This window comes from Acinonyx jubatus, chromosome A3 (genome assembly GCF_027475565.1).
Source record: "Acinonyx jubatus isolate Ajub_Pintada_27869175 chromosome A3, VMU_Ajub_asm_v1.0, whole genome shotgun sequence".
NCBI lineage: Eukaryota > Metazoa > Chordata > Mammalia > Carnivora > Felidae > Acinonyx > Acinonyx jubatus.
The window spans coordinates 4395834-4422536 of NC_069388.1; the positions used below are offsets into that span (position 1 = coordinate 4395834).

Sequence of the window (26703 nt, forward strand, 5' to 3'; positions counted from 1 at the left end):
CTTCTGGAATGCCAGCACCTCTGCCTTTAAGCACCACCGGGGGAACAGGTATGACTCTGGTCTCATCCAGGAAGAAGGGCCTCGGGCGCCCAGTCAGTTCCCAGGAAGGCCACTTTGTAGCGGTTTCAGGGGAGGCTCTGAGCTCTCACATAGCTTCTAGACGCTGCCCCAGACTCCTTGCCGGTGGCTTAACCACAGCTGAGAGGGCAGCGGCCAGAGCCAAGCCCAGGCAGCGGGGGGCCCCAGAGATGAGCTGGGCTTGGGGCCCTGCCCTGAGCCTCCTCCAGCCCAGGCGGGTAGAGTAGAGGAATCATAATCTCGATGATGCCCCCAGGCAAGCCGAGTGGAGTCAGGAACCAGCCGAGTGGAGTCGAAACCGAATGGAGTCCGGTTTGCCGAGTCCCCAAAGCTGCTGGTCCGGTGGCTCTGCTCCGAAGAGAGCAGATCCTGAGGGTAGATTCCACCGGGACCCGGGGCAGCCACTGGGGGAGGTGGCCGGTTCAGGCAGGTGCCTTCCTCTGGGTCCCAGGCACCGTCCGAGTTGATCTGCGTGCCCTTCCGAGGGCTCCGGGGCCAAACCCGCTTCACCAGCAGCAGTTCATGCCAACCCTGCTCTCGGCACGGCCGCTGGGCCGAAATCGGGTTCGCCTGTGTCCACAGCCACCCCCCAATGGAACGTGTTTTGGAAGCGTCGGCGGAAAGGAGTCCCCCACCCAGTGGCTGCAGGATTCAGTGGGCAGAGAGGGAAAGATTAGGGCCTGAGGTCCCTGGCGGGAGTGGGGGGGGGGGGGGGGAAGACACCTATCTTGGAACTTAAGAACGGAACGGACCCCACTTCCTCCCCTCCCCCCAGGTTGCCCTCGAATTTGACAAAAGACCTAAGTTTTTATGGCCACAGACCACCCTTTGTACAACGGAAATGAGCCAATCGGGAAGGACAATCCAGTGCCCAGAGCTGTCAAGCCAGTAAGGGTAGAACCTGAGAAGGAACCAGGAGGCAGGGAAGGGGGCGCTGACCAGAACGTTATAAAACGAGGACCCTGGGTGGCTCATTGGGTTGGGCGTCTGACCTCGGCTCGGGTCATGCTCTCACGGCTCGTGAGTTCAAGCCCTGCCTCAGGCTCTGTGCTGACGGCTCAGAGCCTGGAGCTGCTTCGGATTCTGTGTCTCCCTTTCTCTCTGCCCCTCCCCTGCTCACGCTCTGTCTCTGAAAAATGAATAAACCTTAAAAAAGTAAAATAAAGAAAAGAACAACCAAGGATCCTCGCCTATAGTCCTCAGGCATTCACTTTCGGAACGTCCCTTCTCTGTAGAGAGAGCTTTCCTACCTACTATTCTGTTTCTGATCTTACAGTCTAAGAAACTTCTGGCTGCTGCTCATTTTGGGTTCACCTCTTCATTCTTCGAAGCAGCAATGAATCCCGGGTATTGTGGTAAAAAATCCTGCCACACCAGTGGCGTGAGGCCCCAAAGTGACGCAGCCAGTCTGCTCTGATAGCGGTCAGCCAGGCACACAGGCGCCCACAGACCACAGCCAAGTTCAGACGTGAGAGAGAGCCCCCACGTCCGCTTGGCTCCCCGGGTTTGAGACATCACAGGGGCCGAGGCGACAGGGTGATCACATGAGACCTCACTTCCTTCTCCTTGCCTTGAAACTTGTGGTTTTAATTTTTTTGAATGTTTTAGTTATTTTTGAGAGCGAGAGATAAAGAGAGAGAGACACGGAGTGTGAGTGGGAGGGGCAGAGAGAGGGGGACACACAGAACCCAAAGCAGGCTCCAGGCTCCGAGCCGTCAGCACAGAGGCCCACGCGGGGCTCGAACCCACAAGTCTCGAGATCATAACCTGAGCCGAAGTCAGACCTTAACCGACTGAGCCACCCAGGCGACCTGAAAGTTGTGATTTGAAATGTCCGAACTCCCTCCCCCTCCTCCTGTCCGGTTTTCCGTCATTTTCCGAGCGTGAGCTGCTTCTTTGTCAGGAAGATCCTGGGGTGTCCCAACTTGCCACCTCCAGAGGTCCTGTTCGTTACCCCGCCCCTCCCTGCAACCTGCCTTCCACAGGGCTGATGCTTCCAGACCTTTCCACCTGACTTTCCACCTGCAATGTCGTGATTTATAGGAACTTCATATTTGGTCACTTGGATGACCAAAATCTGTTTCTCCCAGGTATTCGGTCTTTGTCCACAGTTTCTAGCTCACAGCAATTTAAAGCCTTGGAATTGTGAAAGCGTTCAAGTCCATAACAGTCTTTTGTTATGTTAATGGAGGCGGGGCGGGGAGGGAGGCCTCTGGAGGGGACCTGGAAGCCCCGCCCCCTTCCTGGGTACCTCGCCCTCCGGATCTCTTCATCTGGCCATTGATTCTTATCCTTTAATAAGCTGGTAAATGTAAGTATTTCCCCGAGTGCTGTGAGCTGCTCTGGCAAATTAATCCAATGTAAGGTCGGGGTGGGGGAGGGGCGGTCTTTGGAACCTCCAATCTGTAGTCGATCGGCCAGAAGCACAGGTGACAGCCTGGGGCTCACAAGTGGCCTCTGATGGGGGTGGGGGGTGGGGTGGGGGCAGTCTTGTAGGACTGGAATCCGGCACCAGACCATGTCAGGATTTGAACTGAAAAATCAGACACCCAACTGGTGTCTGAGAACTGCTTGGTGTTTGGGGGGGTAGCGGGAAGGGGACCCACGTCTCAGGCTAGAATTGGGTCAGGGAACCTTAAAACACCACCCCTCTGTCTGACCCTGACCACCCAGGGAGGCCTAGTGAGCAGTCAGGCCCAGCAAAGAATTTGCAGGGCCTGGAGCAAAATAAAACCCGGGCCTGGTGCAAAAGCCAGTGTCACACCGAGCGGGGCACCGGCTGAGCACGGGGTCACATGCTTGCGTCCGCAGTATCTACACCCAGTGCATCTTCAGAGCAGCCAGCTCGCCCACTGCGGTATGAGTGATGTTGGGAAGCAAGAACTCCCGTCCCCTTTGGGGCACCCAGGTGGCTCAGTCGGTTAAGCATCTGGCTTCGGCTCAGCTCATGATCTCGCAGTTCGTGAGTTCGAGCCCCGCGTTGGGCTCTGCGCTGACGGCTCGGAGCCTGGAGCCTGCTCCGGATTCTGTGTCTCCCTCTCTCTCTGCCCCTCCCCTGCTCACTCTCTGTCTCTCTTTCTCTCAAAAGTAAATACACATTAAAAAAAAAAAAAAGGTCCCCTTCAAAGGTTGTTCTAGTTGGAGTAAGAATCGAATTGACACGAGGCAGAGTAACAGGAGAAAATCACATTTAATGGCGTGCGTACCGGGAATCCACGCAGACAGAAACTCCAAAGACAGTCAGGCAAAATGGGGCATACGTGACCTGAACTAGGGGGACGGGGTCTGGGACTTGAGAGGGAAGGAGTGCCCTTCACACGGAGATAAGAGCAGAGCAGGGAACTAGACGTCCGTAGGTCCTGCCACACAGATGGGTCGCCCAGATAAAATGCATCTCTGCCAGTAACCTTTCTTCCGGGAAAGACCCGCAATTTAGATTCTTTGATGGAGTTAAGGGAGGGGCAGACGTTCCTTCTGAGCCCGCAGGGTCTCAGCTGCCTTCCGCTGAGAGTAACCTTCACGCCAAAGCGGCCACTTCGGGTGACCTGCCCTCAGCCCCTGCGGTGGAAAAACTTACAGGTCAGCACATCTCCACCCATTATTAGGGATGAGGCCTCAGACCTCACAGCCCAGCCATCAGAGGGGAAGCACTGAGTGAGCCTTCCCCATCCTGGACCTTCGGATCTGATGTTGTAAAACACGTGACTGGCGTCTGGACCGTGACCGTCTGTCGCGATAAGGGTCTCCACGATATTTGTCACTCGCCATGTGAGCACTTTGGCTGTCCCGAAGCAGTGATGAACTTCTAGCTTTCTCTTTAGAAGGTACCAGAAGTCCACCTTTCAGGAATACCCCACCCGGTGACATGACAGGGACAGCCACTGGCTTTCTTCCCCCACGTAGGTGACCTAATTCACCTCAGTGGATGTGACGCGGCACGGGAAGCCTGTGCGACACATTTCCTACCCAGAGTGGAGCAAAGGGCTCTGAGGCCAGGCCTCGGGACACGTGCTGGGGCAAACCAGCATCTGGAGGCCGGGTTTCAGTTGCCCCCTCCCCCCAGTGCAGTCTTGAGCGTGATCTCGCAGAACCAGGAGGCAGCCCCATCCCACCCCCACCCCACCTCCCAACCAGGAGCCGACTTCGCAAGAAGCTAAAGGACACGTCAGTGGTTAGAGCCCAGGTCTGCTCGGTGCCTCAGCGAACGGCTTTTCAGGAGCAGGGACTAAACTTCTGGACGGGTAAAGCTGGGCGGACGTTGCCTCTGCGGCCCACCGGGCTCCGACAGGCTCTGCCAGACAGGCTTCCCCGCTCTGCCGGGATTCCCCGACCACCTCAGCGCTTCCGAGGGTGGTCTGGGAAGTTGCTGGAAGCCCACGAGGCACGCGTGTTCACGTCTGATGGCCGGCCTGGCGCGGGCAGAGGGAGGGGCCGCGGGGAGGCCACGGAATGCCCATTGGAGCCCCGCAAGAGCAGCGTGAGCTCGTCCGTGGCCCCCACGGCCCGTGAGGCCCCTGGCATGGAGCGCCTGGACCTCTTCTTCCCGGAGGAAGGCGGCCGCCAGTCGGTCTGCTCAAGTGACTGCCACCCACGAGGAGCAGGAGGGAGGGAGGCACTGTTAGGTCGTAAAACCAGGGCCTCGGGGACCCACTTCTGCTTTCGGTTCCCCTTTGACCCACGACGCGTTTTGTTAGCAGGAAAGCTTTCCAAGCATCTTTGGAAGTTGGAATGTAGAGGTAATGATTTCTGGGCCGGGTGGAATTTCTCCTCGGGGCGGGGATCTTCTAGACGGATCTCTCGTTCCTTCTCTGCATACGGGGAGCGCCTCTCCGGGGAGAGCCCCGGCCTCCGGGGAACGGGGCCGGGAAGGCCAGGCCCGGGGCGCAGACCTGGGGCCGCGCGCGGGCCTCGCGGTGGGATGCGCGCGCGGGATGCGGGGGCGGCTGCACCTGCCGGGCCGCGGGCCGGGCGGCGGGGCGGCGGGCGGGGTCGGGGCCAGCGGCCGGCCCCGCCCCGGGGGTGTGTCGCCGGGCGCGGCCGGCTTAAGGCCCGGGCGGGGCGGGGAGGGCTGGGAGAGGCCGGCGGGCCGGGAGCCATGGCGCCGTCCGGGCCGCTGCTGCTGCTGCTGCTGCTGCTGGCGGGCGCGCGGGCCGGGCCCTACTTCCGAGCGGGTCACAGCTGCCGCCTGCCCCTGCGGGGGGACCAGCTGTCCAAGCTGGGGCGCAGGTCGGCCGCGCGCGGGGCCGGGCCCCCCCACCCCGGGCTCCCCCGGGTTCCAGGAACCTGGCGTGCTGCCTGCCTCCCGTGACCTTTGAGGGTCAAATCCAGATCCTGTGTTTTTGGGGGGGGATCGCTCTTTTTCTTTACCTTTGGAAGGTGGGACAAGCCTCACCTGGGGGCCTGGGTGGGGGCGGGGGCTTGCCGGGGAAGCCATGTGGTTCCCGCATGTGGGGTTGCCCTGCCTCCTTCACGACCCCCGGGGGTGGGGGCTGGGGTGCCCCCTGGGAGAGGGGCTCCCCTGGGGGTTCGGGCGCTGACTCCCACAGCCTGTCATTCTGGGGAGGGGAGCGGGCGCTGAATCTGTTGGTGCTGGTCTCTTCCCAGGACATACCCCCGGCCTCACGAGTATCTGTCCCCGAGGGACCTGCCCAAGAGCTGGGACTGGCGGAACGTGAACGGCGTCAACTACGCCAGTGTCACCAGGAACCAGCACATCCCCCAGTACTGCGGCTCCTGCTGGGCCCACGGCAGCACCAGCGCCATGGCGGGTAGGTGGGCTTCCGCAGCCCCTCCGGACCGCGGGCCGCGAAGGCCTGTCCACACTGCCTCCTGGGCGGCACAGGCAGCCACCGGGATTCTGCGCCAGGGCTCGGCGTGGGGCGGGAGGTGGCCGAGCCTCTCCAGCCTAGGGGAGCTGACCTGTGACCTCTGCGGTTCCTCCCCGTGGAGGGAAGGCCAAAGTACTGCAGGCTGGACTGTGCGTCCGCCTGGGGCCCGTGGGTGGCAGACAGGACGAGGGCCAGCCGCCCCGTGACATGCGGCTCCCAGGTGCCGTTTCTCCCCCACAGCTTGTGACCCCGGCCCTTTGGGATCAGACCAGAGGTGAGACTCACCCAAAATCCCCTGCCAGTATTTGGGGACGAGGAAGTGAAACTGCTTTGCAGCAGCAGTTAATGTTTGAGCTGACGCCCATCCTGGGTTTGGAATATTGAGCAAGGCTGGCCGGTTTTCTCATCTGGCCCCTGGCCCCGGTGAGGGGACGAAGGAGGGGAAGCTGAGGGGCCACACCACCCACGAGGGCTGCTGGGCCTTGCCTTGGGAGAGCAGGGAGCAGAGACCTCCCCCAGCCTCGGGCCTCCATTCAGCCCCAGGCTGGCTTGGGAGGTGTGGGAGGGGCTCCGCCATCTCCAGTGGTGGCCCAGGAGCCTCTAGTGACGGGAGAGTTCCGCGGCAGAAGGGACTGTATGGCTGGGGGGGCAGGGGACCACTGCCTCGTCCCTGCGGGGCAGCTCACTGGGCAGGCCTGGTGTACTCGTGGCCTTGTGTTAACTTGATTAAGAACAGGGAGGCTGCTGCCGCTTCTGAGGCTTGGTGGCTCCATTGAAGCCTCCGAGCTGCCCTGGGACTGTTCCCACTTTGCAGATGAGGAAGCTGAGGTCCCTGGCAAGGAGGTCAGGAGACTCGGGTGTGGTGTGAGTGGCAGCTGGGAGTAGAGCCCAGAAGCCTGGCCCTTGGGCCAGGACTTCTGCTGGGCGTCTTTGGGTCGAGGAGTGGAGGGGGTGGTCTGGGGCATCCTTCTGGCCCTGCCGGAAGGAGGAGGAAAGGGGGGGGGCAGATAGGCTGCGGCACCATTGCAAGGTGTGGGAGGCTTGGGAGGCCCCCTGATTGGGATGTGGAGCCAGAGGCTTAACCCCTGCAGCCCCTGCAAGGCCTTGGGCCGGGCGGGCAGGGTGTGGGCAGGCCCCAGGCGGAGGGTCGGGGCAAAGGCCTCGGCGGGCACGGTGCTCACAGCGCGGAACTGAAAGAGGGCCTTTGTGGTGGCCCTCGGGGTGGGGGATGGACAGAAGAGCCACAAAGGTCACCAGGGCGAGCCCTCGACCTGGTTCCATTTTCAGAGGGTCAGCCCTGCCGCATCTCCGGAGCGGACTCTCCGGGGCAACCGTCTCCTCCAATGACGCTCTCCCCCAGCAGCAGGACCCTTCTTCCTCTTTCACTGAGAAAACAGAAGCCCTCAAAAGGGGACTTCCAGGGGCGCCGGCCCGGCTGGCTGCCACCTAACACAGCCGGTCGTGGTCTGCCTCTCCTCCTGTCCCCGGGTCCTTTGCCCTGTGCTTGGACCCGGCCATCGCCAGGAGCACATGAGCAGGAGGCCTGGAGCCCATGCCGCCCCAGCCACTGCCCCGCTTGCGGGCCCCTTCATCCGTCCTCAGACCCCGTCCAGCCTCACTTCACCTCCCACTCGGCGCGAGGGGCCGCCACGCCGGCAGGTGCAGCCGTCAGCCGCCGGGCCTCGCCCTCCGTGGTCGCGCTTGATCACCTGTCCCTGGCGCGCTGTCCCCGCCTTTCACCACACACTAAGGCTCTTCCTACTTCCTGGCTGCGCTTCCATGTCCTCTGCCAGCTCCTCCCCCTCCCCCTGAGCGCTGGGTTCCCCGGGTCTCAGCCTTCACCTGCGCCTCCGTGACACCAGCTGTCCGCTGCCCTCCCTCTGTCCGGACACCTCACGCCTCAGTCCCCCCCACCCCCCACCCCACCTGGCTGAGCCACTCATCCTTCCCGTCGCTCCCGTGGAAGCCTAGCGCCGCCCCTCGTACGATCCTGGGACGGATCTTGTCCGTTTCACCTTCAGGGTATGTTCTGAACCCCTCTGCTTTTTGCAGCCCCCATCGCGGCACCCCTACTCTGAGCCCCAGGTGCTGGCACCGCCTGGTCTCTGCCCCCTCGCCCCCCTGCCGTCCCGTCTCAGCCTAGACCCGTCTACTGAGCCCCAGGTCGGACTGGACTTCTCTCCCACCGGAAACCCTCCGCGGTTGCACGCAGAGCGAGCACAGAATGCTTGCTTGACCTACGAGAGCCTCTGTACGCGGGCTCCCTGTCCTGTGTGGGGACCCCACGGGTCGGGGCTTTGACTGTTTTTGTGTCCAGCGCTGGGTTCCCAGCGCGGAGGACAGCCGGGAGCCTGTGGGCGATGGAGGAAGACGAGCAGGTGGAGAGGAACTTCCAGTTACGTTCGGGCCACGCGGGGAGCGTCTTTGACCCCCCCTCCCCGGGGTTGGGTCGGGGAGGGAGGGGACGCCTGATCCGGGGGCAGGGGAGGCTGGGGAAGTAGGCCTCAGAGTTGGCAGCATGGAGGTCCTCGGCCTTCCAAGAGCAGCTTCCTCCGTGGGGAGGAGACCCCAGCCAGGTTGGCCCGGCGCCGAAGGGACAGCGGGGCTGGGAATGGAGACCCGGAGGGCTGCCGGGAGCCTCACGAGGCAGCAGAGAACTGTGGTGTGTGGGGAGGCGCGTGCGGGGCTCAGGGGCCCTTTGCCGATGTCGGGGGCACCCGGGTGGCTCTAAGCATCGGAGTCAGTTAAGCTCAGGTCATGACCTTACAGCTCGTGGGATCCAGCCCCACGTCAGGCTCTGCGCTGACAGCATGGAGCCCGCTTGGGATGTTCTCTGCCTCTCCTCCTCAGTCTCTCAAAATAAACATTAAAAAAAAGAAGGAAGGGCGAGAGAGAAGGGAGGGAGGGAGGAAGGAGAGGCAGGTCCACATGTGTGTGCAGGTACTGATGGGGGAGAGAGGGCCCAGGGCCCACTTGGGCCTCAGGTGGGCGGGCAGGGATGTGCCACAGAAGGTGGGTGGGGGGTGCAGAAAGCCTGTGCACTGGGTGGCAGGGAGTCGAGGGACCTGCCTTGGAGTTTTCCAGTGGAATCTGGAGAGCCCTCAGATGGGTGGGGGTTGGGGCTGAGCCTGAGGGCAAACCCTCCCGTGCACCAGCAGGCATCAACCCAAGAACGGGGACACCCGTACCGCGGTGTGGAAGGAAACCGAGAGGCAAAATGGCTTGGAGAGGGCAGTAGGGCGAAGGGGGCCCTCACCTGGCCCGCAGGACCTGCACCGTGGGGTGTGAGGCTGGGGAACCTCCATCAGGAGCTGCCAGGGGCGTGACCTCCCGGGGTCAGCAGCCAGGGCCGGGCTCGGGTCAGGAAAAGAAAATTCGTTCCCTCATTTACGCGGCTGGTACTTCGTGAGCCCCTGCTGCGTGTCAGGCGGCGTGCTTGGGGTCTGGAGCTGAGCCCTGCGGGACACGGGCCCAGGGAAGTACGTGCAGTCGTCAGCAGGTGAGGTGGCGGCAGCTGCTTGGAGCCGGAGCGGCCGGGGAGGCCCGGGGGCTGCACAGGGGTTCCCCAGGGACAGCTCTCTGGGCCAAGGAGCGGCCAGGGAGCACGGAGGAAGGGGCAGCGGGCATAGATTGACGGCGGGTTTCTGAAGGCATGGGGCTGGTCAGATGAGTGGAGGTCTGTGCAGTGACACCAGGGAGGTGAGGGGGCCCCGGGGCTGCTGTGGGGGTGGCGCCTCAAGGGGCAGGACTGTCCTGTCCCGCGCTCTTGTCTTGGGGGCCGGCGGGCCCTTCAGCAGGCCCTTCCGAGGCGCGGGCAGGGGGGCAGACGGACCTGGCCCTGCCCGCGTGGCACCGGGTGGCCAGTGGTATGGACAGACATCTCCGTGCCCAGAAGGGCTGGGGCGGGGGGCCCTGGAGTGCAGAGACCCTGAGGGGCGGGCGCTGACCAGGTGCGCGTGCTGCCCTCGCAGACCGGATCAACATCAAGAGGAAGGGGGCCTGGCCCTCCACCCTGCTGTCCGTGCAGCATGTCATCGACTGCGGCGACGCGGGCTCCTGCGAGGGGGGCAACGACCTGCCGGTGTGGGGGTACGCCCACGAGCACGGCATCCCCGACGAGACCTGCAACAACTACCAGGCTAAGGACCAAGGTAGGTGCCCGCCCGCCCCCACCGTCCCCCTGGGGAGAGCGCGGCTGGGGCGCTGGGGGAGGACAGGACGGAGCGGGGAGCCCCCCCGCCACCTTGAAATTGAACCCTGTGGGGCTGGGGGAGCGGGCAGCTGGAGTCCACGGTCCTTCCTGAGGAGACCCCCAGAAAAGACCTGGGGCGGGTGTCTCCAGCCTCGTGTCCCCTGTGGCCAGGACTGGCCACGGTGCTTGGGTTCTGCCATGTTGGCATTTTGGGGGTTTCCTGGGCATCTGTAATGTGAGCCCTGCAGAGGGAAGAGAAGGTTTTCCAGGAGTGGGTGGGGAAAGCAGGCCTGCAGGTAGGTTGCGGCCCCAAACTGGAGGCACGAGGGCCCAGCTGGAACACGGCATCGGCTCGTTCCCCGGCCTGGGCTGTGAGCACACGGGCAGGGGTGGGGCCGAGGGGTCCTGCAGGGACCAGCAGAGCCAGCCTGCCTGGAGTCTCGGGAGCTGGCACAGCCCTAGGCTGCTTTCCTTGGAAGCCGAAGGAAAGAAGGTCCAGCCCGTAATTGGCCGTTAAGTCACCTGTCGCTGTCAGAGCTCCCTCTTGGCCAGGGCGGAGAACTGGGATGAACTTAATGGGACATTTGAGACCGCAGTGTTGGAGGAAGGGGGAGCCCGAGTGCGTTTCCGCCCCTGCCCTCTCCCTCCATAAAAGGGTGAGTTCCGGCAGCACCCAGTGCCCTCTCAGGGCCTGAGCATACTCTGGGCCACACCCACGGTGCCCTCACGTCGCCTCCGGAGCCGTAGTGCCCAGCCAGAACGAATTCCCCCAGACTGGTTGGGTGAGTCTTGTTGAAGTGGTAAATACAACAGGGGTCAGAGAACCAAGGAGAGGGCAGGTGAAGGGGAGAAGGCTCTGCAGAATGGGGGGATCAGGTGGTCCCTGGGGCCCTGCCCTCCCTCACCCTGCACTGGTCTCGTCCAGCCTAGGCCAGGCCCCTCCAACCCACCAGTGCCACTGAGCAGAGCCGACTGTTTGCGGTACATAGTCCGCTCAAATGTGGCCACGGATCTGTCCCTTGCCAGTGATACTGGGCTTGGGGCACTTGGTGTCCTGGGGACAAACGAAACCAGCAGGTTAGGCCTCAAGGAGTCTGTGGTCCTGGGGGAGGAATCTGGACGGCTGGGAAATTGTAACAAGTAGGTAACACGAGAGCCGTAACAAGGCAGGGTGGAGGGGTGCAAAGTGGGATGTTGAGGGCCCCGGGGACAGCGCAGGGGATGGTGTCTTCTTACACAACTAAGAGCCACACTTGGTCTTTTTTTTTTTTAGCCTACTTCTTGAAACCTCCTCAAACCAAAAAAAAAAAAAAAAAAAAAAAGAAAATGCTTAATTTTTTCCAAATGTATTGGCCTGTTCACTAGCCAGCAATACAATTATCTTATTAAAAGCTAATAATTTAATTCCACTCCTTTCAGCTGTATTGTGAAAAGACCCTGCTCTTGGCCTTTAAAGGAGAACAGGCTCGCTCTTGAGTGCCTACTATGAGCTGATTAACCTGTGTGCTCCTTCCCTGCCGAAGCCTGGGGAGGGGGTCCTCCCTGCTCCCTCGCAGCCGGACGAAGAGCCTAGTTCGGCAGCACCTGTCGGCAAGATGCTTCCCGGTTGTTAGTTAAGCGTGGAGAGGGCGTGTGCACGTGCTTCTTTGTTCGCGGGTCCCCGAGGAGCCCGTCTCACGCCGACTTCGCGTGCTGTCCCGCAGAGTGCGACAAGTTTAACCAGTGTGGAACCTGTACTGAATTCAAAGAGTGCCATGCCATCCAGAACTACACCCTCTGGAAAGTCGGCGACTATGGCTCCCTCTCCGGGCGGGAGAAGATGATGGCAGAAATCTACGCCAACGGCCCCATCAGGTGAGGAGCCGGAGCCCCTTGCCAGCTGGGCACAGGGGCCCCAGTCAGTGTCACCCCCCCCCCCCCCGCCCCCTCCCTGGGGCCAACTTCCCTGTCTGGGCGTGTGAGGGATCGTAGGGCGTCTGGGATCGTAGTGAGGGTGAAGCACGCACACGTGCGCACACTCGAGTGAGGGACAGAAGTTCGGGCAGGGTCGTCCCGATGCACGACCGGGTTGGGTCCACGGGACCGTCTGTAAGGGGGGTGAGTCCTTCCCACCCGAGTGCTGATTCAAGTGCTTGCGCTCAGCTGCGGTATCATGGCGACGGAGAAGATGGTCAACTACACGGGAGGCATCTATGCGGAGTACCACGACAAGGCCTACATAAACCATGTCATTTCTGTGGCCGGCTGGGGTGTCAGCGACGGCACGGAGTACTGGATCGTCCGCAACTCCTGGGGAGAACCATGGGTAAGCGCCCTCCCCCAGGCTCCGCAGCCGGGAACCGCAGCGCTGAGCGGGGGCTGGGGGGCTCCTTGCTCCGGCCCAGGAGTACTGGTGACATCTAGGGTCAGATCCTTCGTGGGGGGACGGTTGTCATTCCCCCTTACCCCTTAGACGCCAGTGGCTCCTCCCCGCCCCACGTGGCCACCAACAATGTCTCTGGACTTTGCCAAGTGTCTCCTGGGGACCCCGCCCTGGTTGCAAAGCACTGTTTTGGAACTTTTGGTTCAGCCCGATTGTTCCTCTACAACCATCTCATCCTTTCTGCCGGCACAGTTTCGGCTCTCTTAGGAGATACGCCCCAATACGGCGGCACTTTTTCAAAACTACTTTTGAGGTGGGTCAAAAATCCAGGGGAGATAAATTAACTGCCAGAATTTTCATTTCTAAGGCCTAGTATTAACCATTAACAGCTGAAGACACAAATTCACTACTATGAAGTGGGGGAGAGTGATTAATGTCGAAGTGATGAACTCAGTGTTTTTATTAAAAGACCATAAACCGGGGATATTAATAGGTAGTTAAGTCATCCGGCTTGAAGAGTCAACATTTTAGTTACGTTAATTTTCTTTGGGCTCACAGGGCCATGTACCTCGCTTGTTAAATATTAACCAAGCCAAAGTGTTTCACAGAAGGTATTTCTGAGTAGGGGTCCCGGGAAGGGCAGGCACGGTGCCTGAGACGGTGGCGGGGCGGCGCGCGGGCAGCGGGGGGGCACAGGAGACGGGGATGAGCGAACGTGTGCCGCCCCCCCCCCCCCCCCCACAGGGTGAGCGAGGCTGGATGCGGATAGTGACTAGCACCTACAAAGACGGGAAGGGTGCCGACTACAACCTCGCTATCGAAGAGAACTGCGCGTTCGGGGACCCCATCGTCTAAGACCCAGGCCTCCGGAAGAGCAGGGGTTAAGAGATGGTCTCGTGAGCCCTCGTCGGGGGGGATCCCGTCGCCGAGGGCGCTGGGCCGGGAGTGCCGCCGTCTGCAGGAACCCGGGGCTGACCCGAGCGGACAGCTGCCGGGCTGGCGGGGAAGCCATCCTTCAAGGGTCGGAAACGGGAGGGCGGAGACCCCGGGGCCGGCAGCACGGTGTGCCCGGCCAGAGTGTGGTCTCCATTCTCCTCAGTACGTGATTTGGTGTTTTCTATTTGGCAACGGTGGCCTATAATGTGGTAACCGAGGTCAGACTGATCACCAGTTGTTCTGTCACCTGGGAATCAGTGGTGGGGGTGGAGAAGGCCATCTCAGATCACCCGAGTGGTAATGAATAAAATACGCGACTCCCCGCGGGAGTGGAGCCTGAGCGTGCCTTATTTACACACGAGAACACCACCAGGATCTACACCTGCCGAGCCAGCAGAAAGACTTTAATTTGTTCTTGGAAAATTAACATGACAAAATGTCAACCAACCGGGTTCTTGTGAGAAAAGTCACCTCGGAAGGTAGTTCATCTCCGAGTCTCTGGTCCCGAGCTCGCTGCAACCCGCGGGAGGGACTCCGTTCCTTCGCCAGGGGGAGAACACGGGCAGCAGGGTCTGGGGGCAGCGCGAGCCCCTAGGAGAGGGGGCCGCCCGTAGTAGCGACTCCACAGTCCCCACCTCCACCCCCAGGGCCCGGTCCCAAGATGCCGACGGGGCCTCTTCGGCAACGGCTCCTGGGAGGGCTTTCCCACAACTGGTCTCGGAACGTTCTGTGTCCGCTCCGGAGGGTGCACTGAGTTAGTTCACCAGGATGAAGTTAGACTTGCAGTGAGCTTTAACACAGAAGGAAAACAGGCACGGGGTTAGAAACAGGAGGTGAACGGTGACAAGGTCGTGGCAGAGGGACACGTACGTCCCAACCCTACCTATAAATTCTGTCACGGGGTCATGTTCGCCCTCTGTTTTAATGGTGCCTGCGATGCTGTCGTTTTCCAAGATGGGGAGGAAGAGCTGCACGAAGTCAGAGGTGTACGGGGGAGCGATAACGTCCAGCACCTAGGACGAGAGAGCACCAGGTCGTTCCCCACACAGCCCACGAGCGGCGTCCCACCATCATCCGATGAAATGGCAGACAGTTTGGGGACAGTCACCCTCCCCTCCCCGCTCTTTGCTCTCTGGTGACAATACGAGCCTCCAACGTTAAGACCCCAGGTGGTTCTACGGGCAAAACATAATATGGCTCCTGAAGGTGGGATGTGCTTGGTAAATGGTATGTAACCATTGTCACCACCATTAGCAGAGAGCACAGTTCTCAGAGCTGGGCACAAAATAAACTAATTAAGCCAAAAGGCGCCGCTAGCGTCAACAGTAGAAACGTGAAACAAACAAACAAACAAACAAACAAACGGTGTATTGCTGACCTCAGTTACAAAATAGCGAATGAGTGAAATGTCAGTGTCCAGCTTCTCCAGACACTTTCGGATGTAACTGACAACAGGAAGTACGTAACCTCGACTCAGCAGGTGAACCATCCTGTCCAACAGGGTCTTCTTCAACTCAAGCTACAAGGGCGGGGGCAGACAAATCCGTCACAACGGGTCCTCTCCCCAGCCTCCAGAAGCCCATGGGCCGCCTGCTCACCTGCTCCATCACGTCCAGCTGGGAGTGCTCCGTCTCAAAAAGCTTAACAAGCAGCTGCAGGACCTGGGGGTGCAGGAGCTGGTGGCAGGTGCTGATCTACAAACACGCCAAAGGGGGCCTCGCTGAGCACCGCGGCCGGGCCCCCGGGCTCACCATCGGTGCCCAGAACCGCCATCACCGTCGCGGCCGGCAGACAGTGGGCGGCTAATGACGGCAGCCCTCGCCCAAAGCCGGTCAGCTTCCGTGCCTTTGCTTGTCCTTTCGGAACACTTGCTAAAAACTGAGAAATCTACGGAGCCAATGAAACAAGTTCCTTCTTTAAATTTTCTTTTTATTTGGGACCCTCGGGAAGCTCAGTGGTTAAGCGTCCAACTCTTGATTTCAGTTCAGGTCACGATTTCATGGTTCCCGAGTTCGAGCCCCTCACCGGGCTCTCTGATGGGAGCACAGAGCCTGCTTCAGATCCTCTGTCCCCTTAACTCTCTGTCCCTCCCCAGCTTGTGCTCCCTCTCTCAAAAATAGGGGCGTCTGGGTGGCTCAGTCGGTTGAGCATCCAACGTTGGTTCAGGTCATCTCGTGGCTCACAAGTTCGAGCCCCGCGTCGGGCTCTGTGCTGACAGCTCGGAGCCCGGAGCCTGCTTCGGATTCTGTGTCTCCCCTTCTGCCCCTCCCTCTCTCTAGCCCTCCCCTGCTCGTGATGTCTCTCTAACTCAAGAATAAATAATAAACATTAAAAAAATTAAAATAGATCAGGAAACATTAAAAATTCTTTTCTGGGGGCAGGGGGAGGAGCAGAGAGGGAGAGAGAAAATCCCAAGTGGGCTGCATGCTGTCAGCGGAGAGAGCCTGGTGGGGGGCTCAATCTCACGAATGGTGAGATCACGACCTGAGCCAAAATCAAGAGTCAGACGCTTAACAGACTGAGCCATCTAGGCACCCCAAAATCAGTTCCTTAAAAGGAAAATCCTCCCTGAGGATAAAAAGTCACTAGCTCTGTACCGAGTAGCCTGTGGATTCAGTGACAGATGTACTGGCAGGACAGGCACGAGCAGGATAAGGCACGGACACGGAGTGCCGCCCAAGGCCCCGCAGCCCCCGTACCTCGTCCAGCAAGGCCAGGTGTACCGGGGTGTGGTCGGTCTGTAGCTGGAAGTATCGAGGCTCTGACACAGTCCAGTCCACCCACTTGAGCACACCCATGGCCACCACTGGGAACCTACGGGAAAATGGGGCACAATGCTTCCTTTAAATGAAGTTAAAAAAAGAAACGCCACCACCCCATCTATCCCAGCAAGTGGCTCTCCCTCTGCTCTGCCAAGGAGATGCTGGTCAGAGAGACGGTCTCAGGAGGCCAGGATCCTCTCAACGTGTGCTACAGGGACCCAAACTCAGTTACTGGCTTATTTTCAACCACTATTGGTTTAAAAGAAGATCGTTAAGGCAGAACTCTCAGGGAGCCTGGACTGGGCTGAAGTTTTATTTGGCAAACCCTCTCTCTGTCCCTAGTAGAGACTACCAGGGGAAAGCCTCAAACACCTAAGAGGACCACCCTATCTGTAAGCCTGTCTGATCAACGCAGGCGTCTGTATCCTTGCTGTGATCACATCACTTCTACACAAGCAACACTTCGTTGGCCTGATTTTTACGGTAAATAGACCCTTCCCTTCAAAGCAGCTTTTGTAATTCTGGTTGGTCTTCCATTTCCTTAGGCTAATTCATGAACAGACTTCTGGCAGATAAGCACCTGAGAAGTACTCGTACTGCGGAAACAATTTAAAGTCCTCTATATACATTTTACAAAAAAACTGAAATCAGTAAGTGTCTCTGAAGCTTTTGTTAAATACATAAGCTTTTAACAAAATGAAAATTCAACCAACTTCCTCCAGAAGGATCAAGTTCAGAACTAAGGTTTAATTTGCTCACCTAATGCACTGATAAAGTGTACTGAGCTCGGCCACTAGCTCGGAGGCCCCTTTGTTTTCATTACAGCACAAGTTGTGAACAGTCTCCACGGCTTTTGACGTTGACTTCAGCTCATCTTTGTTGATGCCCACGCGCTTGTTCTGAACACACACACACACACACACAGAGTTAGTGAGTCCCGGTGGCCTTGCAGTTGGGGTCATCTGCTACAGCCTACCCCTCTCTGCAAACCCCCTTCCCTGTCCCTGGAGTCGAGTCCATTCGGCTGCCACCCGTCAGAGTCGCCCAGGGTGCAGGAACAAGCCAGTGAGGCTGGGCCTGTGGCAGAGAGGGACCTGCTTATTTCTGTAGTCGCACTTCAAATTCCAGTGTGAAAAGTATTAACAGATGCTATGCACGTTCTCTTGAGACATTCAGCACTTTGACTATTTCATGCACGAACACTACAAACAGGTTTCTGACACTAGTTGGGATCACGACTTCTTACACAGCCCAAATTCCCAAATAATACCAAAGAGAGGAGGTTACTTGTCCCCCTAAAAGTGCATCGATCCTCAGAACTGATGGTACCTTTTTCCAGGTCTCAACCACGCTGGCAGCATACGCCAAGATGTGGATGTACTTGTGCTTGTGGTCCTGGTTGATCCGGGCCCCCGGTTTAAAGAGCGACTGCATGAACAGGTCCAGGAAGGCCGGCACCCGGATCTGAGGAGACACACACGGCTCGATGAAAAGGAACGCGCGGAGGAGACGTCAGGTCAGTCCATATGCGCTTACGGCAGGAGTGAGGGCACGCCGAGGACGTGACGGGGGAGGATGAGGAAAAGGACAGAAACGAATTTGTATTCAGGGACTTAGGAGAAACACAGGTTTTCCAAAATAACCCTTCTAATCGGCATGGAGGGGGTCCCACCTTATTATTAAAATGAAAGCAACTTACAAGTTCAACGGGAGGCGGGTCCATGCTTGTGAACATCTTGAAGAGGACCGTGATGTCGGCCGGATTCAGGGCTCCTTTGGACAACATGGCCCCAAGAGCCTGACAAGCCCTGGGGTAGGAGGCAGCTGTGCCCAGCGCAAGTGTGATCTGACTGGCATCATGACCTCTGGGTGAGGGAAAGCACAGATCCCACTGTTAGGAAGGTGGCTCCCTGCCGTCTCCTTCCTTCTCTGCCTCCTTCCTTACTTTTTTCCACACCTCATTCTTGGAATTGTTTGGGTCCCTTTTTTTTCCTATGTCTGTCATTCACTGGTATCTTGACTGACCCACAAAAACAGCATTTAGAGCTAAGTGGGAAAGAAGGGTTGGATACAGCTTGCAGACTTTCCAAGAGGAGCCACTCACTTTTCATGTCTTATTAAGACTCCGTTAGGAGAGAATAAAGCCAGCAAGGGCTAATTTTATTCCGTAAGATATGGACCGCAACAGAACAATTAAACTACTGAACAACTATTTCAGGACCGCTATCACTTGCTATTGATGAATCCTAATATCTGAAAACACAGGTTCACAGATCCAGTGAACCGCACAGTCATCAAGTACCTTATAAAATACTCATCCAAGCCAAACTTCAGAAAGCAAGCTCTCTCCGTGTATCTAAAGCTACCCTGACCTTTCTAGCTCTACTAGACAGAAGGGAGCCAATCTGTCTGTCAAGAGGAGGGCCTAGAGTCTCTGCCGGTGGACACAGGGCGAAGGGGGAACTTTGCGGGGAGCACCTAGTCAGGACCGGGACGAGCGCAAACACTGTCTCTCACTTCTCCTGGGCAAAGCGCTGCACCTCCTGTGCAATCCTGCGCACGGCGGAGCCTCCTTGCTCTTCCTGGGCCAGCACGGACATCATGGCCTGGGCAAACAGGTACGTGTGCTCCCCATGACACACCATCTTCTGGAACGTTGCAGGGGGAGAGAGTTTGGGGTTCCATAACTGCGGCAGTGACAGATGTCGACAAAAGAGCCAAACCCCCAACCACTCTGCATGCAAGTTGTTATGCTGGAACTGGCCTTCTGACCTGGACATTCTCTCCAGGGAAGAAGCATTTCGTGTTTAAGAACGCATGACCCCGATGCACGGCCGCCTTCTGAGACACACAAAGAACTTACAGCAAACTCGGGGAGGTTTTTTTCAAGGTTTTCCTCTCCTCCGTCCAAAATTGTAGCTAGAGAGGTACGGAGCACTCTAGAGAACACTTCCAGCTGCTGGCAGGCTGTGGACACGCTCGTTATCTCCCCTTGGTACCCTGCGTCAGAAATCAGCTACAATACAAAAACGAGAGGCCAGAGTGTCAACAGGTAGTGACCACACGTTTCACAGAAAGTTGGCTTGTCGTCAGTGTGCGTGGGAAGGTGGGACAAGCAAACACTGGTCTCAGGTCTCAAACGCTTATTCTGATCCCCGCCTCACCACTGACTAGGCTTATGGCCCCGGCTAACCATCCCATCTCGGTTTCTTCCTGTGTAACATGAAGTGGACGAACGAGGCCTTCTTTTTTTTTTTTAAACTGATTTCTGTGTCCAACGTAGGGCTCGAACTCATGACCCCGAGATCAAGAGTCACATGCTCCGACTAAGCCAGCCAAGCGCCCCAAACCAGGCCTTCTTAAAGGGTCCTCTCAGCACACGATGGACTCTAAAAATACGTTCCTGCCAAATCCTAAAACACAGGTCCACGTTGATCCAAAAACACATATACATATTCTATGCTTTTCTTTCTCACTGTTCAGATTTACAGAGGCGAAGTGATGGAGACCTTTACCAAAAAGCAAATATGACCTTTCAAAAGAAACAGACCACTTCCCAACTAACATAACTCTCACTCATAAACGCCTTCGCCTTTTCTGTGACACTAGTCCCCTGCCTACCTTAACAGTGAAGTTCAGCATCAAGCAGTCTGGATGGGCTTCAGCCAGTTTGTAAAAAAGATCTCTCCACGTGGTATGTGCAATCATTTGTTCAAGCCAAGCTGGGGTCTGCCAACAAACAAATGGACGGCGAGATAAAAGGCCTCGCTTGAGCTTTAGTGAAGACGGTATCGTATAAACAACCACTGGACATTCCAGTTGGAAGAGCCCCCGTGAGCGTCGAGCTCCAGCCCTGTGGTCCTGGCACAGGAAGCAGACCAGAGCTGGCGATGCCACACGGGCAGCTGAGCGGCAGCGCTGGAGCCCTGAAAGCCCACTCACGGCTTCTGGAAGACTCAACCGCACACCAGAGTCACTGAAAGGTGCTTCTTGGAGCCACTCAAGTCTAGGGAAGTACACGTAGTGTGGCCGCAGCGTAGGCACAAGTAACACATATGCCACATCTTGCCCTTGGCAAGAGGAAAAGGCCGTTTGATAGGGCAGAGGTCTTGGCCATCGCCATGTGTGGTGGCCACGAACACGTGTCTCTCAGCTCCCCTACTGTGTGACTGACAGACCCTCTGAGTCCACCTCCCACCTGTGCCAAGGCCAGCTGCCCGCAGGATACTCCCAGCCACCAATCGAGTACGGCAGGGCTCCTGGCAGGCTGGTTCCCAGGAGACATGGGGCTCCAGTGACAGGGGACTGTGGCCTGAAGATACCCACTGACACTGCTGGAACTTTCTGAAAACTGCCCGGTCGCCTAAGGCTCTTCACCCCCAACCTTCCTTCCTCCCTTCTGCCTTCTGAGCCCAGACCTGCATCGTGGCTCCCCAGCCCCCGCCCATCTTCTCTCACAGGCGTGTTGTTCGTATCTCCTGCACACAGAATCCCGTCCTGGCGTCTGCTTCCTGGGGGACCCGGACGAGTACCCCACACCACTCCCAGGACCGGTGCTCGAGAGTCGACAGAAGTGGGAGGTGTGAGTCTGCCAGTCCTCCTCTCTAGTTCACCACCCGTGTGCCTCTCAGTGTGCAAGAGCTCACTACCCTGCAGAGAGCATTTTGAGGGCAATTCTGACTCTACACAATTTCTGTCTCACACCTTGATTTTAGGACCCAACTTTGTGCATTACTTACCTAATACGCCACGTTCCACTGTACACGTGGAATGAGCAAAAGATCCTAGGAACTGGCATTAGAAAAAGAAGACAGACTCCTCACCTCTCCTTCTTCGGTAAAAATAGAATCTGCTTTGCGGGGGTCAAAATGTTTGATCAATAAACTCTTCAAGTGATTTTCCACAGTTTCCTGAACTTGCACTGGTTCAACACCTGAAAGAAAATGAAAACAGCCAGATGGAAAATGGCCATCTCTCAATTTGTTATACTACTTTGGAAAAAATAGGTCAAAAGTCTGTGTGTGAACCAAAGATCACAGAATTGCTTCTGACCACTTGGAATTCGGGACCTCTCATAAAAATTCAGATTTATTAACCTTGGTCAACGGTAAGACCCAAAAAAGGAGCCCAAGGCAGAACACAGAAGGCCGTCTGCCTTCACGGAAAGGACAGCAGCATCTTGGATGCCTCGGTAAAGACAAGGACAAACTGCCAAAACAGACAGGCAGGAGGACAGAAAGACATACCCGACAGGGTGGAAAGAGAGCAGATGCCAGCCATGAGAGGTGCACTGTGTTCAGGAGCTGGGGCAGCAGGGAACCCACTGCCTTCTAGCAGCACCTACTCCATGATGTCATCTGCACCCAGCTCAGTGGCCTTACAGTGAGGCTCTACCCTGATCAGATTAGCTAAAAGCCACAATCATACCCAGGCCTAAATTATCCATCATCCACCGCTTGCTATAACAGACCTCTTAGAAATGACGCAGTGAGGGTATACAGCCTGACCCCATAATTCTACAACATGGTAGGGAAAACAGCTCCATGAGAATCCCATTTGCAGGCTACCCGTAAACCTCAAATTAGTGAATCAAAGATAGGAATCAAGCAGATGAACATGGGTAAGAAGTTCAGTTCCCACTTACAGAAGTCTTAAAAACCAGGAAAACAAACAAGGCCTTTCCGGTTTATCAGCATTATAATGATCCAAAGGTCTATTAAAAAAAGGTGGGGGGGCGGTGACCAGGCAGGACCGGGCCACCCACAAAGCACCTGTCTGAATGAGCCACTCAGCCAGCAGGTTGACGGTCTGGGCCACGGCAGTGTAGTTCTCAGACAGTAGCTGGATAACATTCTCCGGAGACCCTCCTGCCTGAAAATACCTAGAAAAGGTAACGAAAAAAGCTAGGACACTCATAGGAATGTAGGCGGGCATGGGGATCAATGACAAGATAGTCAGGATATTAAGATTTTTAAAGCGGGGGTGGGGTAGGGTGGGGTCTAGAAGCTTTCCATTCCCAAATCACATTATTCTGGCTTTTGCAGATCACCCTCTGGGTCCATTACACACTGTCTCTAAGTTCCCCAGCTTCCTCCCCACACACACGACCTTTCTCACACACCTCTTCAGAGTGTTAAAGATGGAGGGCTCCATTATATAATCCCGGGTAGAAAATTTATGTAGGCATTCTTGCTGGACCTCCGCATCGTCTTCTCCTTCTCCATAATCATCCTCCTGCTGGTGATAAAAAGAGCCAGGCTACTTTTTCATCCACGCAAGTATCCTGCAATCTCACCTTAAATCTGCAGAACCCTGTCCATTTCAAAAGCGTTCCACATACGTTACTTCATTTGACTTCTGTGATCATCTCAGGAAGTGGGCTGGACAAGTAACGAGTGGCTAAGAAAATGGAATCCAGAACCACACCAAGGGGGTTTACGTCGCAACTACATGCTGGGGTATCCGCTTCCTCCTCTATTAAAGATCATACCAGTGGCTGCTCCCATTGGACTTTTGGAAGGATTCTGTAATCTAATTTCTGGACGAACCAAGCCTAGCGCCTGACGTTCAGTGAGAGTTCAACAGATGTCAGTTATTATTGTTTTCACTATTATTATTTCACATGTGCCATTTAATGCTTTCCAACAAAGACTGATGGAGTGATTCTCGAAGGCACAAGCCATCAATACGCTGTTAGGAAGCAGAGATCACAGACTTGCCTCCAATCAGCAGGGCTGGCTGGATACTAGGCCCTGTTCTGTGTGGAAACAACCTTAGGCAAGTCACTGAATCTAAGAACAAAGCAGGATGATGTGTGACATCAAGGTCCATCCGGTGTTAACACGGTCATCCCAACTACTAGGTAGATGCTTTTTAGATGCTTACTCTGTACTGAGCACCGTACTTGCCTCTAGAAATCCCCGGAAATAGAAGACAGGATCTAGCTTTTTCTGCCAAAGGACTTTACAAACGAGGAGAGACCAACCTTCCATGCAAGTGACTAACATGATGGTGTAAGAGCTGGACCAGGGATCAGCAAACCACGGCTCAGGGCCAGATCCAGCCCTTCTGTTTCTCTAAGTAGAGTTTTGTTGGAACACAGCCACACCCATTTGAGAATTTTTTGGAATTTTACATATTGTCTATGGCTGCTTTCTCCCCATCATGGCAGAGTTAAGTAGTCGTGACAGGGACCGGCAAAGCCTAAAATGTTTAGTATGTGGTCCTTTACCAAAAAGTCTGCCCACCCCTGGGCAATTCTGTAAGCAAAGCTTTGGGAGCAGATTCCTTCTGCGGGGACTGGGGAGTCTTTCAGACCTGCCTTGTGCGGGGAGCCTGGAGCAAGGCTGTGAAGGAAGGCTGGACTTCACCCCGAGACTCGTCCTTGTGGGTCTGTTTTCTGGGGCCTCTGTCCTCAGCCCTACTCTCTCCTGCTACCTCTTCTCTTGGGTGATGCCACCTCCCTGCTCATAAATCTAGAATTTAGCCTGGATCTCTCTCTCTTTCTCTCGAGCTCCAGACTCAAGTGTCAGCAGTTTATTCTCACTGCCCCTCGGATGCCTGCTACTTCTCCAAACTCATTAGGTCCAGAACTGACCTCTGAACAGATCTTTGTCCTACCACCTATGTTTTAGTAAAGGATTCCGTCATCCACCGGGTACCCCAAACTCACAAAGGTGTGAGTCACCCTCAGTTTCTGCTCCCTCACTCCACCGCGCGTCCCGTCGTGAGGACCCGCCCATTCTGCTTCCCACAGGTCTCTCCGTCGGCCCTTCCTCCCGCCTTTCCCATTCCTTATTTTGTGCGTGCCTGCAGGAGCAGTAGGTCCCGGGCGGCTCAGCCTCACGCCTCCCTTTCGGTCACCTTCCACGTTGACGCCACCACGGTCTTCACAGGCCGCACGCCTGATGCTTCTCTCTTGCGTCAAGTTTCCAGTCTCCCTCAGAAAGGCTCTCCAACCTCTAGCGTGACTTTGACCCTTCACTTGCCACCTGGCCGGTCTCGTCTCCTGCCAGCCCCCACTGGCAACCCGAAGCCAGACTGCACTACCGGCATTCAGCAGCTCTTAATCGTCATCACCTGGACTTAACATCACCGTGGCCTCCGTGTGCGTCTTCCGCCTCTCAGGTCCAGTAACGTGGCGTCAAGCGAGCAGACCTGGCGTCACGAAAACTGACCCGCCCCCATCGTTCAAAATCCAGCTCATGTCACCCCTTCGGTCACCTTGCTGGACTTCCTCTTCCTCCTCTGAGCAGTCAGCATGTACGTGAAGGGAACATCTGGTCCACCCCTCTCATCACCGAGAGCCTCTGAGGGTCGGTGCACTGAATGGGGGTCACGACGAAAGTTCCCCAAACGCGAGACTCCCCAGCCTCCTGTCGGCGGCGTCTACGCTTGGCTCTGCCGTTCCTAGCGGCACACACTAGGGCACAAGGTGGACTGTCGGGTTATAAAACGAGGGCCCTGGTCTAGACGGCCCCTGGATATGCCTCAGTGGTAAGGTCATGACTGGAAGGCCCAGAGTGACCAGTGCTGTGACATTTTGAACAGGATGCTCGGAACACGAAGCCACCACTAAGCTCATTCACATCCCATTGGTTGTCCAGCGGTGTGATAAAGTGGCGGTGGAGACAAAGGACCTGGGCTGGGTCCCCATTCCTTCGCCAGCTTGCAATCCTGCGAGGGGAGTGAGACAGCGCGAGCACGGGCCGTCCGCTGAAGCTGCCTCCAAACACACGAACCTTGTGCTGTCACTCCCTGCCCCAAACTCTTGAACAAGTCACGTTCAGCAACCGTCAAAGGCCCTTCAGACCTGGTTCCCTCGCAGACCTCGGGCCGCCGCACCCACCAGACGGCTCACCACCGAGGACTCCTTTCTGCTTCACAAACACAGCACCTGTCTTCGCATCTCTGATCCTCAGCTCCCAAGCCCTCCTTGCACCCCTGCCCCCTTCAACCACCTGCACCCCACTCCGTCCTTCCTTCAAAGCGCTCGGTATTTCCCACACCTGATGTGCACTCTTGCTAAACGGCAAATCCCCAGGCTCCCCTCCAGGCCAACCTATCTGTCTCCAGGGGAGGGACCTGAGAAGCTGCATGTTAAACAAGCACTTCGGGTGGGTTTTCAGATTAGAATAAACTTGGACTACACTGGCAGGGCTGGGGCTACCAGATCGGAGTTCCCAACCCTCCTGGGGGGGGGGGGGATGGGGGGACAAGGGAAGACCCCTCCTCAGCCTCCATACCAAACCCCTCCAGGTCAACGATGGAAGGATTGACTGGATCAGACCAAAGCACCGAAAAGTACGTTTTACAAACGGCAAAACGCGTGTTACGAAAGCCCAAAGTTGCACTTTCCCCCTCATGATGCTGGTTTGGACTTTCTAAGCGACTTAGTTGTTCAAATTTGGCGCTCTGAGCCCGATCCGCCGTCGAGTTCGTGCCTTATATGCCTGGCGGGCCGGGAGGCCGAGGCCGGCCCCAAGGGAGTGGCCCCTGGGACCCCGTCGTGACACGACGGGGTGGTCGGCCCCTCCGCGGCCCAGAACCCAGCGAGGCGGCCGCGGCGCCGGGGGACCTCACGCCCGGGTCTCCCGCCCCGTCCCCGCCCCCACTCGTTTGCAAGGGAGGAAACGGAGACGCACAGAGGCCGCGTGCTCGCCCCTCGACGGGCAGCGGCGCTCTGGGCGGGCCCCGCTGGCCCGGGGACGAAGGCGGGTGGCGGGCACTCTGGGGGCGCGGGGAGCGCGCCCCGGGCGGGGAGGGGGCGGGGCGGGCTGTGCTTGAACCACTCGGTGACCGCGGGACCCGGCGCGGCGGGGGCGGGGCCGGCCCGCCGGCGACGGAGACCAACGGTCCTCGTCGGGGGCGCCCGGCGCCCCCCCTCACCTGGCCACCGTCCGCTTCGTCGCCCCACTCGGCCGCGCTCCCGAAGTAGTCCTCCTCCATGATGGCGCCCGGCGCGGCCCCCGCCATCCTCTCCCGCGAGCGCGCGCGAACACGGCGCATGCGCACGGGCAGAGGCAGGCGAGCGCACGCGCGGTCCCGCGGCTCCGCCCCCCCCGCGGCCGCGCGCCTAGGCCCGGGGGAAGGGGCGGGGCACAGAGAGCTGCCCTTCAGTCGTGGCTCCAGGCGCCCGGACCCCGGCTGGAGCCGGCGGGAGGCGGGGCCTGAGCGAGGGGGCGGGGCACAAAGGCTGTCCTGGGCTGGTGGCTCTGGGCCCCCGGGGAGGACAGAGCGCCCCGAAGGGATCCTGGAGCACAGCCTGGGTGGGTCCCAGGGGTTTTAACTCCGGATAGAAGTTAAAGACCAGACTCGCTCTTGTCCTGGGTTCGGGTCCCGGCTCCACTCCTTCTTCGCCGTGACTTTCGGTCCTGAGAGCATCAATTTTCTCACCTGACAACGGGGCACAAGAGCAGGGCTGACCTATTGGGCCTAGTGTCCAGGGCCCACGAAAATGTTCCCATTTCCTTTAAAATCAGAATAACAATGCATATTGTAATAATGAATCCAGCCTGGATTGTATTAGTATAATTGGTATACCAA

General features: G+C 57.7%; 2 protein-coding genes across 5 annotated transcripts; one reads left to right on the plus strand and one right to left on the minus strand.

Moving 5' to 3' along the window:
* The first annotated feature begins 5133 nt into the window (after positions 1-5133).
* CTSZ (cathepsin Z) lies at positions 5134-13725 on the plus strand. Its single transcript, XM_027046859.2, has 6 exons — positions 5134-5304; positions 5683-5846; positions 9878-10057; positions 11802-11952; positions 12241-12403; positions 13205-13725. The coding sequence occupies exons 1-6, from the start codon at positions 5174-5176 to the stop codon at positions 13313-13315; spliced, it is 900 nt and encodes a 299-aa protein (XP_026902660.1). The 5' UTR covers positions 5134-5173; the 3' UTR covers positions 13316-13725.
* NELFCD (negative elongation factor complex member C/D) lies at positions 13564-26200 on the minus strand. Of its 4 annotated transcripts, none has more exons than XM_053199771.1 (15): positions 26047-26200; positions 22280-22395; positions 21930-22039; positions 20982-21091; positions 19780-19887; positions 19022-19174; positions 18676-18803; positions 17858-18023; positions 17488-17622; positions 16918-17057; positions 16096-16210; positions 14995-15090; positions 14775-14915; positions 14280-14409; positions 13564-14186 (listed from the first exon to the last, which is right to left on the minus strand). In XM_053199771.1, the coding sequence occupies exons 1-15, from the start codon at positions 26164-26166 to the stop codon at positions 14152-14154; spliced, it is 1803 nt and encodes a 600-aa protein (XP_053055746.1). In that variant the 5' UTR covers positions 26167-26200; the 3' UTR covers positions 13564-14151. The 4 variants fall into 4 exon arrangements, 3 of the variants coding, with proteins under 3 accessions (XP_053055746.1, XP_026902658.1, XP_026902659.1); XM_027046857.2 differs by having other exon boundaries at positions 18676-18806; XM_027046858.2 differs by having other exon boundaries at positions 18676-18806; positions 22280-22392; positions 26047-26173.
* Positions 26201-26703: the final 503 nt, after the last annotated feature.

Coding starts and splice junctions, on each gene's coding strand:
- CTSZ (XM_027046859.2), top strand. CDS start 5,174: ATGGCGCCGTCCGGGCCGCTGCTGCTGCTGCTGCTGCTGCTGGCGGGC. Junction 5,305..5,682: donor CTGTCCAAGCTGGGGCGCAG/GTCGGCCGCGCG, acceptor GTCTCTTCCCAG/GACATACCCCCGGCCTCACG. Junction 12,404..13,204: donor ACTCCTGGGGAGAACCATGG/GTAAGCGCCCTC, acceptor CCCCCCCCACAG/GGTGAGCGAGGCTGGATGCG.
- NELFCD (XM_027046857.2), bottom strand. CDS start 26,166: ATGCGCCGTGTTCGCGCGCGCTCGCGGGAGAGGATGGCGGGGGCCGCG. Junction 19,888..20,981: donor TTTTTACCGAAGAAGGAGAG/GTGAGGAGTCTG, acceptor GTTTGTTGGCAG/ACCCCAGCTTGGCTTGAACA. Junction 15,091..16,095: donor ACCTGGCCTTGCTGGACGAG/GTACGGGGGCTG, acceptor GCGTGTTTGTAG/ATCAGCACCTGCCACCAGCT.